Here is a 14,806-nt window from a genome sequence, read left to right as displayed (position 1 = left end):
TCATAATTTGCGCATTATTTGTGTAAAGCACAATTCACTTATTTTGAGTTCCAACTATCATGCAACCAAAAATGCAAGTTATTTTAACCATTTAATCAATTTAGAAATGGGTGTAACCCTATACAGTAATAAGTTACCCTTGTCATCAGAGAAATTTTGCATCTAAATAATTCTATTTAATTCAAGTACTTGTACTCCTTGCAGAACACACAGGGTTAAAAGGGCAAGCAATGTAACTGGAACCACATCTGATGTAATGGATACACTAGTATATTGTCTTGTTTGTTTCAAAACCGAATAACGCCAGTAGGCCATTTCTGAACAGCTGTACAATAAAGGAAAAAGCCCCATAATGTCTCAGTAACAGTAGTTGTAGGATCAAGAATATGATGATTGTACTGGTGGGAGAGTAGTTCATTTTCAATGGTAGTTTGCAGTTCCTTTTGGAATAGTGCCCGAGCATAAGATTTATTCATCACAATGTGAATTACACTCACTAGTCATACATCCAAATGGAAAATAGACTTAGTGGCTACGTATAGATTCAAGACTGGTCAGAATAGCCATAAGGTATTCCAATGCTGCAATTTATACAAGGAAATAACAGCTCAGATCATTTGACATTAATATGAAATTGACGATATTAAATTTTTTTTTAAAACGTTGCTTTTCCTAAATGGAGCTGTTCGCATAACCAACAATGTTATTTCAATTGAAAGCTTGACTGAAACCATGTAAAATATGTATAGATTGAATTAAAGAAAAGTCGCAAAAGCATTTCAATGCCAATGAAGTACTTTTGATCTGTAGATGCTGTTAGAGAAAACCAGCAGCCAAATTGCGCACAGCAAGGTCCTGCAAACAATAATGAGATAAATGCTTCATATGGTTTAAATATTCTGGACATTTCTACACAGTTCTCCAACCAGCAAAATATGACAGGATATGTGTTAAAGTAATGCTCTCAGCCAGTAATGAATTGTTTGTTTACTGGCTGACTACAAGATATAATTCTTTTTAAAAGCAGTCCACTTTGTATTAAAAAGTCCCTAATGGCTCACTGGGTAAATGCATGCGGTGCAATATTGAGCTATAGAGACCAGGAAGATCTCAGAAATGATCCCCAGTGCGTACAAATTTAGTAAACCAAGGTTTAGAAAGGACCACTATAATTGGCCAGAGAGTGGCCAGGCTAGAGAATGGCTGCTCCTGATTGTTGGGTAGCGATCTCCGCTGAAAGGTACAATTGGTTGGACTTTGGGTGAGGATAGGATCAGGCTCATATGAATAGTATGCAAATACTCACCATTTTAGCTTACACAAGAAGAATGGCTATTAGAGGGAGGTAGTGATTCTGATTAGTTTGTAAATGAATGTCAAGTAGCATATATATTCTCCCAGATCACACTGTCTAGCATCAGAGTAATGTGATTGAAAGGTCTCTCTCTCTCTTCTACCTCGAGGAAGAAGTTTTAAATTAAGAATTAATGCTTTAATAAAAAGAGCAATGTAGAACACACAAAAGGGCAAGTAATTTACACCAAGAGTGCTCCCCCACACACAACATTACCATCGCAGTTAAGCAATTGCTGTGCCTCCCCAAAAACTATGGCAAATGTACTGTAATTATTCACAACATCTACTTGCCTTGTTGAGCTTGTCTGGAGTGGCAGCCACGTGCAACTCAAATAGCAACTCAGTTAACATGTTCACAAATTCCTCACCATCATCTGCTAGAAACAAAAAAGCATTTCACCTCTTTACTGCACTACATTCAGGTTAACAGAAATTACAGGTGATAATGGTTTCTTCCTAAAGCATCAGCATGTCACACCATTCATGCAAGATAATCTAGCATCTGTACTGTACGTCCAATCTCCCACTGAAGTAGTGGTAAATTATTTTATTTGATTGTACAGTACAGAGAACATTCTCATTCACGTAATGAACTTATTTTGGGAGGATTGCAGAATTATTTGGGAAATCTAAATTCTGCAATGTGTTAATCTGATATGATGGCAAGATATTTGGATCTGTGTATGTTGAGTTTTTGCTTCTGGTGAGTTTAAAGACAAAAGGCCGGGTAAATTTTGTTTGGGAAATATTAAGCTAAATTTTTTTTTTTTTTTTTTTAAACTGCTTTGCCCCTCCTATACTATGTGCCATTCCTCAGCTAGCATAGATTATGTAACATGTAACTTACTGCTGTCAGTAAGAATAGCTCTCTATGTTCCTAGAACAGTTGAGGTGACATACCCTGCAATAACTCCTTCCTGTAGCAAAACTGATTCTTTTCACTGTCATAGGAACAGGAGTAGGCCATTCAGCCCCTCAAGCTTGTTCCGCCATTTAATTAGATCATGGCTGACCTGTACCTCAACTCCATTTACCCGCCTTTGATCCATATCCCTCGATACCCTTATTTAATAAAAAAATGTCGATCTAGAAAATTTCAATTGACCCAGCATTCACAGCATTTTGGGAGACAGAATTCTAGATTTTCACTACCCTTTGTGTGGGGAAAAAATGCTTCCTGATTTCATTCCTGAATACCTACCCCTAATTTTAAGATTGTGCCCCCTTGTTCTGGATTCCCCCACCAGAGGAAATAGCTTCTCTGTATCTACCCTATCAAATCCTTTTATCATTTTATGCATCTCAATTAGATCACCCTTCAACCTTCTAACCTCAAGGGAATACAAAGCAAGTTTATGCAACTTGTCCTCATAATTGAACCATTTAAGCCCTGATTTTATTCTGGTGAACAAGATAAAATAAACGTTAAAGTAATAGAAGAAATATGAAGATTAAAATAGTGGAGAGAGAAGAAAAATGCCTAGTTAAGGGAGAGTAAGAGAGAAAAATAAGAAGCACAGCAAACTATGCCTTTAATTAAAGGCATTTTAAAGTATTCATCATTTTAGTAATAAACCTACTACTGGCATCTGGGTAGTAATATTAGGGAATTGTTTAACTGTCATTCCATATAGGCTGAAACATTTTAAAAAACAGGCCAGCTGTTGCATAAGTAGTTTAGGTAAATGTAATGGATAGGAATGGAAAGGGTTAATCAGGGAAGCCACCAGATTCTAGTGTAGTACTGCCTATGATTTGCTTACTGAGCACATTGCAGCTGAGAAAATAAGAATATGCTGGATGTTGGTACCCATTGATAGGAGGTACAAGGACTGAAGAATTACTTCAGCAAAAGAGCACCATCTGCTGACAAATAATAAAGTGAAAGTCTGGGAACAAAGGAGAAAACAGCTGGTGAGCCATACTGACGGTCACGTAATAGTCATAAGGGTGTAAAAATAGCGAGACTGCACCTAGGATTTGAACTACTACAGGAATCCTCCACAGAAGAACTGCAGCTGGGGCAGTTCCCTGGACAGAGATAGTTTCATTGCGATGGTTGTGTCCTGTTTTTAGATAAGGTAACTACACGGCAGAAAATAGCGAGCTATCCTCTTACCACTATGAAACATTGCTACTTTGTTGATTTTGAAGTCTGTCATAAATAAAGTTTAAATTGATTTTAATATACATATTAATGTCTGATTGGATAGGCCCAAGACACAGCACCTACTATTTGGCTAAAATAGCCCAAGGAATCCAGAATCCCTAGAATAGTTAATCTGAAGATTAAAATTCCCTATGAAAGCAAAAATTTAAATCCTTCAGTTGTAGTTGCATCATAATTGTCATTTCTGATTAGCTTTCTAGTGCCGGCTCTTTTCATCACCTTTTGAGAAACTGAGCAGAGAGACTCTAGTATCATATTAGTATACCTTTTTCCTCCTCTTGCTCTTCCTCTATATTTAATTCTTTCAATAAGAAGACATCTTTAATACTGATCAGGTCCTTCCTCAGGGTCTCCAATTCTTCTCCTGTGAGGGACATCAAAACTGATTGAACCTGGAAAAGCAGAAGTCAATCTTCAATAAAGTGAATAAAACCACACACCTAGATCATAATTATTTATACAATACTTTTTACATGTAGCACTAGCAAGGGAGAAGACAATACTGTGGAATCTCTCCCCAAGGTAATGGTGCTCTATTGTTTCGTTAAAGGTGTTGTGTATGTGCCTTTAAGAGAAGAACTGATTCTATACTGCAGTACCGGCAGTGACCACCGCTGTATATAAAGCCATAGCAGGCTTCTGTATTTCAGTCTTGAATTACTCTCTGTTCAGTAAATACCTGTTTTATTGTTCTCCTGCAGTCTGAATGTTATTGATCCTCGGACGCTACACTGGCGACGGGCAGGTTCGAACTCACCTGCAGTACTGCATCACCTCACGTGGGTCTTTTCCCTGAAGAGAAGCTTCTTGGAGGTCGAAGTCAGAACGGCGGGCGTCGACCGCGGGCAACCGCCCAGGGATCCATCGGAGAGTTGCAGGGGAGGCTGTGGAGAGCTGGGCCTGGCTCCCCAGTCGAGGTGTTCCAGCAAGTCGTGCTGGTAGCAGGTAGTGCGCTGACCCTTCTGGACTGCGGCGGGCTCGATCGAGCGGCTCTGCAAAGGGGCCGTGCAGCGTTGTCGGGAGGAAGAGAGAGGGTGGAGCGCACAGGGCGCGGTCGGTGCTCAAGAACAGGGCAGCGTGGAGAGGATAGAACGCGGGGAAGGAAAAGTGATACGCGCCGAAGCCACGGGTCGCCTCAATTACCCTGTAGAACGCTGGGAGCAGCGTGGCAGCAAGGGGAAGAAGGAAAAGCGCGGGAGGCGCCATTTTATTCCATTGGGGAAGAAGGAAAAGCGCGGGAGGCGCCATTTTATTACATTGGGGAAGAAGAAAAAGCGCAGGAGGCGCCATTTTAAATCACCCAAAATGCTGAAGAGTGGCAGTATCACTGTTTTCGACAATGAGGTAGAAGACTGGACCACGTATGTGGAAAGAATTGAAGTGTACTGCAATGCCAATGAGGTGGCCAATGGAAAGAAGGCGTCGGTATTATTAAATTTGATGGGCGCGAGAACGTACGGCCTATTGCGGAATTTAATTACCCCAGCTAAACCAATGGAGAAAAGTTTTGAAGAGAATATCTTACAGGAACACCTAAACCCTACACCGCTGCTGATAGCAGAAAGATTCAAGTTCCATAAAAGAAACCAGCACAAAGATGAGAACAATGCTGACTATCTTACGGAACGACACAAGTTATCGAAGCACTGCCAGTTCGGAGCAGGACTGGCAGACACCTTCCGGGATAAGTTTGTCTGCGGGCTCCAGAGTGAAGGAACCCAGAAATGACTACTTTCGGAAAAGGACCTGACGCTAGAACAGGCTTTCAGCGTGGCAGTATCCTACGAAGCAGCAGCACGGGGAGCTGCGGAAATACAACAGAAACCACAAGAATACAGCGCTAACGAAATGGCGTATGGAGCAGAAAAGTGCTATCGCTGCGGCAGAACAACCCATGATCAGAAGGACTGCTGGTTTAAGGACAAAGTATGCAGGCAATGCGGGAAAATGGGACATATAGCAAGAGTCTGCAGGTCGGGAAAGAAAACCAACACTACAATAACTACTAAGGAAAAGTACAAGAAAGTAAAAAAAATGACAGACAGTAGTTCGGAAGATTAGGAGAGTGATAATGACTCCGGGAGCAGGAGACTAAGTTGTCTAAAGTTACACAACGTGATCGCAAAGGAGGATCACCGAACCATTTGGGTCACCCTCATGATAGCAGGGTCCCAAGTAAAGATGGAATTGGATACAGGATCAGCCCTAACTGTCATGAATCGACGAGACTATGAGCGGCTATTCCCACACATACCCTTGAAGGACACGTCCATTGTATTGAAGACATACACGGGGCAAAAAGTCTACCCCAGAGGAAAAATAAGGGTGCCAGTTGAATACAACGGCAAGGAAACACAGAAACTGTATCTATATATACTACCAGATGGAGGACCACCATTATTGGGACGTGAATGGATCCGACAATGTGTCAGAGGATTTCCGGAGGTTTCTGAGGAATGGGGTGAAGCATTACACATCTGCCCCATATCATCCAGCCACAAATGGATTGGCTGAGAGGTTTGTTCAGACCTTTAAAAAGGCAATAAAGGCAATGCATAATGACGACATACCACTACAACACAAGGTGGATAATTTCTTGTTTGCTTACCGGAATGCGACACATGCAGTCACCAACCAAGCTCTAGCCATAATGTTCTTCAACTGAAGGCTAAGATGTCGCCTGGATTTGCTCAAACCAAACATAAGACGAGATGTTGAGGATAAGCAATTCCAGCACATAAATGAGAAGCCAACCAGGAGCTTCAAGATAGGGCAACCAGTCTTGGCCCACGACTACCGAACAGAAAAATGGCAGCCAGGAACGATATGCACACAGCAGGGACCACTAATGTACACAGTGGACGTTGGAGAGAGCATCGTGAGACGCCATGCTGACCAGATTCTAGAGTCACAGAACAAGCCAAACCCATACCACGAGCAGGGGCACCTGGTAATCAACCCGAAGTACAGATTGCGTCTACCTCAGAAGCAGTGGTATTGGAAGCTGACGAACCAACCAATGACAATGAACCAGAATCAACTCCGCCGCAAGAACAGGATACTTGAGAAAGGCGCTATCCAGTCAGGATCAGGAAGCCTCCTCAAAGACTGAACTTATAAATGATTATTTCAGTTGATGTATATAGTACAGAGAAAATTGTAATTGTAATTAGTTATTATTTAGTTGTTAAATGAATGTTATGTACTGTTTATCTAAAAGGGGAGGAATTGTTGTGTATGTGCCTTTAAGAGAAGAACTGATTCTATACTGCAGTACCGGCAGTGACCACCCCTGTATATAAAGCCATAGCAGGCTTCTGTATTTCAGTTTTGAATTACTCTGTTCAGTAAATACCTGTTTTATTGTTCTCCTGCAGTCTGAGTATTATTGATCCTCAGACAATACAAAAGGGATCATGGCAATGTCTACAGATTTACCAATAATATCTGACTCTGAAGCAGCAACTACTCCAAATATATATCAAATAAAGAACTGGTAAATGCAACTCAAGTGGCAAAATTAACACTGAGAATTAAATAGAAGGAAAAATCTAACCTAAGCATCAAAGAAAGCTCTACCCTACAAAAGGAGAATTTCTTTTCAGTTTAATTACATCATCATTTAATCTTTCCCATATCTGAAGACAAGATCTGAATGTTGGTCCAAGAATGTTAGGAAATTTTTCATTGAAGCAATCAGCACTTCTGCAGTTGTCACTTTTTCTAGTATTTATTTGAAACTTACATTCACCTTCACTCATCTAATAAAACATCTGAGTAAGTTCCAACTGACCAGTTCAGAGGTTGAAAAGAAAGAGAAATAAATTATAGGATTAAAATGTAACAAGTACTCAGCTGAATATAAATGAAAGATAAAACTGAGTGAAAAAGTACAATGAAAATGTGAGGAAAAGAAATTAAGCCAATTAGTATAGAAGAATGATAAACAAATGATAAAGAAAAACAAATTGGAAAAAAAAAGTAGCAAAGAATGACAGGAGAGAAGTGAGGAAAGAGTAAAGTTGAAGAAAATCAATTCCTGAAGATCCTCCAGAAAAATCTATTTACTTTCTCCCTATTTATTTGAAAAAATCCATTACTTCAGGAGTGAAAAAAATTCAACTTTGTACCTTGCTACCTTTGTGGTTGTGCTTCAACAGGATTTGCATAATACAAATGTTTCCACACGAGTCATATAAAAAAAACTCCAAGGTCATCTCACATGACTCATTGTACATTTGTTATCATACGTGTTAAAGCTCTCATTGTACCATGCACTCTGAGTGCTTGATTCCACTTTACATTTTTTTTTAATATTGCTAAATATGCTGAGGTAAGGGTAGGCACAAGATGTAATGATAGATCTGTAAGGTGTGAATGCTTCGCATGGACAAGCGATAAATGTGGAACAGGCTCACAGACACAGTTTGGAACACAGAATCTTGGACCATCTACAAGATACTGTTGGGTAGTCTTACCTTGCCAGATTTGTTACAGCATGCAGTCTTCTACATTTGTTCCAATCTCTTATGGGTATTGTACACTGCACTGAATAGCTGATACCTCCCGCCAGGCACTCCAGTCCTCTTGCAGAGGGCGTCCTGGAGTTTTAAACAGGATAACCTAACTGTCACCCTCTCATGCAGCAGCATGTCCACTTCAAAATGGTGGTTGGACAGCACTATTCCCCTACTTGCCTACAAACTCCATTTGTCTGTACAATGGGTTTTCTGTCATTTCATTCTTGGTTGTTACTTCTTTGTCCCGTATACAGCTTATGCAAAGACTGAAAATTGCAAAATAATTTCTGAGCCTTTAAAAAGGCTACGTCTTTTTATTCCTAAATGCAGCTGCTTAGATTTAAGTGACCATATCCCTCTAGTTTAGAAATGTAGTTCATCAGGACTGAATGCTTAGGAAGGATATATGGCCTTGGAGGGAGTGCGGCATAGGTTTACCAGAATGATACTCAGACTTAAAAAGGTTAAGTTATGAGGGGAGATTACAAATTAGGGTTGTACAGGAAACTCTCGATTTACCGGCACCGAAATAACCGGAAATCTCTGTTAACCAGCAAAATTTAGGAGTAGGTTTAAGTAAGTTTTAATTCATATTAGTGGCCGTTCCTGGATCTTGTGGCCAGGTTCCTGCACCTGTTGCTAAGCAACAGGGACGCTTGGATCTTGTGGCCAGAGTTCCTGCACCTGTTGCTAAGCAACAGGGAAGCCTGGATTTGTTGCTGTGTACGGAATTCTCGTACCTTTTACTATACCTCTCTGTAATCTGGACTTTTTGATAAACCGGCACTACGCTGGTCCCGTTGGTGCCGGATAAAAAAGTTTCCTGTATTCCTTAGAATTTAGACGGTTAAGGGGTGGTCTGATCAAAGTTTTCAAGATATTAAGGGGAACAGAAAGGGTATATTGAGAGAAACTATTTCCACTGGTTGGGGATTCTGGGACTAGGGGGGTCTAGTCCAAAAATTAGAGCCAGACTTTTCAGGAGTGAAATTAGGAAACACTTCTACACAAAAAGGGTGGTAGTAGTTTGGAACACTCTTCCGCAAACAGCAATTGATGCTAGATCAATTGTTAATTTTAAATCTGAGAGATAGATTTTTGTTAACCAAGGGTATTAAGAGATATGGGCCAAAGGCGGGTATATGGAGTTAGGTCGCAGATTAGCCATGATCTCACTGAATGGTGGAAGAGGCTTGAGGGGCTGAATGGCCTATTCCTGTTCCTATTTAATATTCTGTGGTGCCCCTTCATCTCACTCCCTGCACAAAGCTCACACTGCCCAGGAAGTGCAAAATAATGATGGTCATGAAATGGCCTTGCTGCATAATTTTTCTGCCTTACAAAGAAGTGCTTTGGCTTTTAGCTGGGTCCTTAGATGCATTGTTTATAAACAGTATATGGATTAATTAAAACTAATACAAGGAATGAAATATCACTGTTGTCATAAATTTCTTTGTGCTCAATTTACTCACAACAGACATTGGCAACATAATTCAAAGAATAAAGTATAAGAGAGAGAGAGAAAGTCAGATAAAGAACATGGAGAGAATAAGACAGCAAGAGAAACTTTTCAATACTCACTTTTATTTCACTCTCATTAGACAGAATTTCCAAAGCTTCCAAATGAGAAAGACCTTGGAAGTCATCAAATAACACCCCATAGTGAACAGTCTTCTCTACAGTAATTTGATAAAGTCGTTGCTTCTCTTTTTCTTTTGCTTCTCTTAACATCTATTTGGAAAAAATATATTATGTATTAGCTCAGTGCTATTGTAAAGTCTGTGGGTTGTATAGCGAAGTAATACACAGACTACAAGAGTAACTTAAACAGGACTCTACTATTCGAAGGTCAGGGCGAATCTGCCCAATAAATTCTGCCACAGCACTTCTATACCGGTGTGGTCACCGTCGGTATCACAGTATACAGCAGCCAGGATAAAGTAGTGCCACACCTAAAATAGTTCTCAAAGGTGGACGGTTACATACAATAGTTCTCTTAAAGGTAGAACAGTTACATACACTACAGCTATAATACTACAGATATGAATAAAGTGGTTTGCACTGATGCAGACAGTGAAATGTGTCCTTCTCATGATACAGTGGTGGAACAAGAATCAAAGATATCTACACGATAGCATTTTTTTAGGTGGTTATGAAAATTGCAAGATTGAATTGTCACTGCAGTGTTGAATACTGCCCCCTGACCCTTTCCAATATGAGCCCAATGTTTACATCTTGATGGATAAAGTAGTCCCTTTTAGTAGTTATTGAAATCACAATGAATGAGGCTTACTATGGTCTGGCACTAGCCCAGTTTCTAGTCCTCTGCTGAGATAAACATTGGACTCCTTTATAATCTAACACTAATGCACTGCCAATTCCTCCCAACTGAACCGTATAACATCCCTCAGCTGGGAACTGATGAATTTTAATCACACATACCAAAAGTAAGCATGAAAGATTCAGCTATTTGACAAACCCATGACCATGAAACGGCAAATTAACAGTCATAAGTTTTTATAGATTTCTCTACAATTAACTACTAAGAACACAACACATTTATTCCTCTGACGTGCGTATCAGATTCATGACAAATGCTTACGAGAAGTGCACGTAAACTGTACTGCAGTACTGTACCAAGTCTTGTAAAGAAATATAAACACCATTGTTTGAGGCTTATTATGCATCAAGTAGTGAAATAGGTTTAAAAACAAATGTAAAAGATCTAGAGCAATTAAAAAAAAACTACTCTTTCATTGCCCAAAAATTGTTGGTCACCAAAAAGCTTAAATGAGCAATACAAAATGAATCTGTTCTGTTTAGTGAAGATGAGATTTCACAATGACATATTTGGATATGCAATGAAATTAGTATTTGTAATGGTATTTGTAATGACAGTAGTCACTAGCTTTTAGGGGGAAAAATTAATTAGTGCCCATTTTGGGTTGCTAACTTTGCCTGGGCGCTAAATTTAGCGCCAGTGAAAAAGAGCACCCCAAGAGGGAGGTGGAGCGCTAATTCAAACACTCCACTTCCTTCTTAGAGCACTAACCCCAAATATAGGGGCGGTGCATTCTGTAGCGCGACGCACTGGGCTACGTAGCACTGCCGCATGAAAAGGCTCATCTCATTAAAGGGAGGGGCCCAAGCCCACAACTCTGCGGGGCCCTACCTGGACCACCGGGGAGCAGGGTGAACATAAGAACTAGGAGCAGGAGTAGGCCATTTGGCCCTTCAAGCCTGCTCTGTCATTCAATAAGATCTTGGTTGATCTTCTACCTCACCTCCACTTTCCTGCACTATCCCCATATCCTTTGATTTACATAATATTCAAAAATCTATCGACTTCTGTTTTCAATATACTCGATAACTGAGCCTTCACAGCCCTCTGGGGTAGAGAATTCCAAGATTCACCACCCTCTGAGTGAAGAAATTTCTCACCTCAGTCCTAAATGGCCAACCCCTTATTCTGAGACTGTGACCACTAGTTCTAGACTCCCCAGCCAGGGGAAAATCCTCCCTGCATCTACCTGGTCAAGCCCTGAAGGCTAAATCAATAAATATTTTCAAGAGAGAATTGGATATATTTCTGAATGCTAAGGGGATTAAGGGTTACGGAGAAAAGGCGGGGACGGGGTACTGAACTGGTAAGATCAGCTATGATCTCAGACGAAGATCAGCCATGATCTCATTGAATGGCGGAGCAGGCTCGAAGGGCCGAATGGCCTACTCCTGTTCCTATCTCTATGATTCTATGATTCTATGACCTCTCATTCTTCTAAACTCTAGAGAATATAGGCCTAGTCTACTCAATCTCTCCTCATTAGGACAAACCCCCCCATCCCAGGAACCAGTCTGGTGAACCTTCGTTGCACTCCCTCTATGGCAAGTATATCCTTCCTTAGGTGAGGAGACCAAAACTATACACAATACTCCAGGTGTGGTCTCACCAGGGCCCTATATATACTTGCAGTAAGACATCTTTACTCTTATACTCAAATCCTCTTGTAATAAAGGCCAGCATAGCATTTGCTTTCCTAATTGCTTGCTGTACCTGCATGTTAACTTTGCGATTCGTGTACAAGGACACCCAGGTCCCTCTGAACAGCCAACATTTCCCAATCTCTCACCATTTAAAATATATGCTGCCTTTCTATTTTTCCTACCAAAGTGGATAACTTCACATTTCTCCACATTATATTCCATTTGCCATGTTCTTACCCACTCACTTAGCCTGCCTAAATCCCCTTGAAGCCTCCTTTCATCCTCCTCGCAACTTACATCCCCACCCAGCTTTGTATCAACAGCAAACTTGGATGTATTACATTTGGTCGTCTCATCCGAATCATTGATGTAGATTGTGAACTGATTCTTGCGGTACCCCACTAGTTACAGCCTGCTAACCCAAAAATTACCCATTTATTCCTACTCTCTGTTTTCAGTCCGTTAACCAATCCTCAATCCATGCTAGTATATTACCCCCAATCCCATGAGCCCTAATTTTGTTTAATAACCTCGTGTGGCACCTTATCAAATGCCTTCTGAAATTCCAAATACACCACATCCACTGGTACCCCCTTAGCTATTCTGCTAGATACAACCTCAAAAAATTCTAACAGATTTGTCAAACATGATTTCCCTTTCATAAATCCATGTTGACTCTGCCTAATCCTATTATTATTTTCGAAGTGCCCTGTTACCATGTCCTTAATAATAGATTCCAGCATTTTTCCTACTACTGATGTCAGGCTAACTGGTCTATAGGTTCCCCGTTTTCTCTCTCCCTCCTTTCTTAAATAGTGGGGTTAGATTTGCTACCTTCCAATCCGCGGGAGCCGTTCTAGAATCTATGGAATTTTGGAAAATGACAACCAATGCACCCGCTATCTCTATAGCCACCTCTTTCAAAACCCTAGGATGTAGGCCATCAGGTCCAGGGGATTTAATCAGCTTCCAGTCCCATTAATTTCTCCAGTACTATTTTTTTTAAACTAATTTCTCTCAGTTCCTCATTCTCTTGGTTCTCCACTATTTCCGGAAAGTTTTTTGTGTCTTCTTTCATGAAGACAGACACAAAGGGCTGGATTTTGCCTTCCAATGCAGCTTGGGGGCAGGACAGCTGCCTTCTGGGTTCCAATCTCGCCCCCAACGACGTCAGACGCACAGACGCTATTTTGCGTCAATTGGCCTTGTAAAGCCCGCCCTGCCGGCCAATTAAGAGAAAGCCAGTGTCAGATGACGTCAGTTAATGACGCGTCATCTGGCGGTTTTTTTTTCTAAAGGGGCCACACAATTTTTTTTGACAGGTGATTTTTCAGTGTTTGACAACATTGTACAAAGGCGAGCCCTTACATCCAGGCTCTCCAGTGACACCCTCCTTAGGCTAGAACAGATGGCAGCTGCAGGTGAGGTTACAGAAGCAATCTGTCACTGGTGAGAGGTTCTCCCAATGAGGTGGGACTACACAAACACTTCAAAACTTGTTACCTACAGAAAAGTCTAAATACATTAAAAATGATTTTCCCAACATTTTCTTACCTCTTAAACTCACCAGTGTACCATTGGATCCTTCACACCACTTCTGCAGCTGTCATCAATGAAGAAACATTACAGTAGACCCACTGCACGCCACACTTACCCTGGCGTGGTGTCCGGATGTCGGGAAGCCCGCAGTAGACCTGTCAAAATTGGAAAAAGCCCCTTAACTACCTGTTACCAACCTGTTAACAAGCAGTTAAGTGCCTATAATCCTCTTCCCGCCACTAGATGTCGGGTCCATGTGCAAATCGGGGACCCGACACCCGGGAAGATTGTTTGGAGGCAGCTTGACAGCGGGTTCGGGACCCGCTGTCAATCTTTGCAATTTTGCCACCAGTCCCGCCTCCAAACCCGCCCCGAGTGCCGGCAAAATTCCACCCAAAGCATTTGTTTAATTTCTCTGCCATTTCCTTATTCCCCATTATAATTTCTCCTGTCTCACCCACATTTACTTTTGCTAATCTTTTCCTTTTTACATACCTATAGAAGCTTTTACAATCTATTTTATGTCTCTCGCTAGTTTACTCTCATTTCCCCTTTCTTTATCAATTTCTTGGTCCTCCTTCGCTTAATTCTAAAATCCTCCCAATCCTTAGGTTCACTACTCCTTCTGGCAACATTATAAGCCTCTCCCTTTGATCTAATACTATCGTTAACTTCTCGTTAGCCATGGTTGGACCACTTTTCCTCGTCAAGAGGAATGCCAGGCTGCCAGATCGCGGCACGGACCCTGCATTGAAAGACGCAATGGGCCGTGACAAAGTCGGCCAATTTTTGTTCTCCCCTGCCCGCCACCTCCCCTTTATTTACCGCCCCGTGAGCCTCCTGCTGCTCCATTCCCGCCCCCGAATCGGTCACTGTCATCACCCGGCAGAGAGTCAGGGGGGCGTGGGCCAATTTTGCAGGCAGGGTGAAAATGGGGCGTTGCGCACGGTGATGACGTCGTCATTGCCTGCGCAGAGGAGCAGGGCGCTACCGGTTACCGCCGCCACTAGACTCCTGCTGTAGCAGGAGTCGTTAGTATCGCTGCGCCCAGGCAAAAAGTAGTTTGCGCCCCGTTAGCGCCTCCGGAGGTGCAAATGCACCGAATTTCTAGCCCTTAATGTGTCATCATTTGAAGGCCTCGTTAAATTGGATACTGTGAAATTAGATGAAAATGGTGCTGTGCGCTGCAAATGACAAATACGCACATTCTAATACAGCACACAATCTTTTTTTAAAA

The 14,806-nt window shown here is 41.4% G+C and overlaps 1 protein-coding gene across 3 annotated transcripts in view; it reads right to left on the bottom strand.

Moving 5' to 3' along the window:
- fam114a1 (family with sequence similarity 114 member A1) overlaps positions 1–14,806 on the bottom strand; it is a 60,606-nt gene that overhangs the window by 18,560 nt on the left and 27,240 nt on the right. For 2 of the 3 annotated variants that reach the window (XM_085968647.1, XM_085968653.1), the window contains exons 7-9: positions 9,628–9,777; positions 3,792–3,918; positions 1,648–1,733 (exon numbers count right to left, since the gene is read on the bottom strand). In XM_085968647.1, the coding sequence (XP_085824773.1) occupies positions 1,648–1,733; positions 3,792–3,918; positions 9,628–9,777 (363 nt within the window). The remainder of the gene's footprint in view (positions 1–1,647; positions 1,734–3,791; positions 3,919–9,627; positions 9,778–14,806) is intronic. The other variant, XM_085968663.1, reaches the window with a different exon arrangement.

This window comes from Somniosus microcephalus, chromosome 2 (genome assembly GCF_052327205.1).
Source record: "Somniosus microcephalus isolate GS21.2 chromosome 2, FLI_Smic_1.0, whole genome shotgun sequence".
Taxonomy (NCBI): domain Eukaryota; kingdom Metazoa; phylum Chordata; class Chondrichthyes; order Squaliformes; family Somniosidae; genus Somniosus; species Somniosus microcephalus.
Note: the sequence above shows the minus strand (reverse complement) of the source record. Positions and strands in the feature narration are given on the sequence as shown.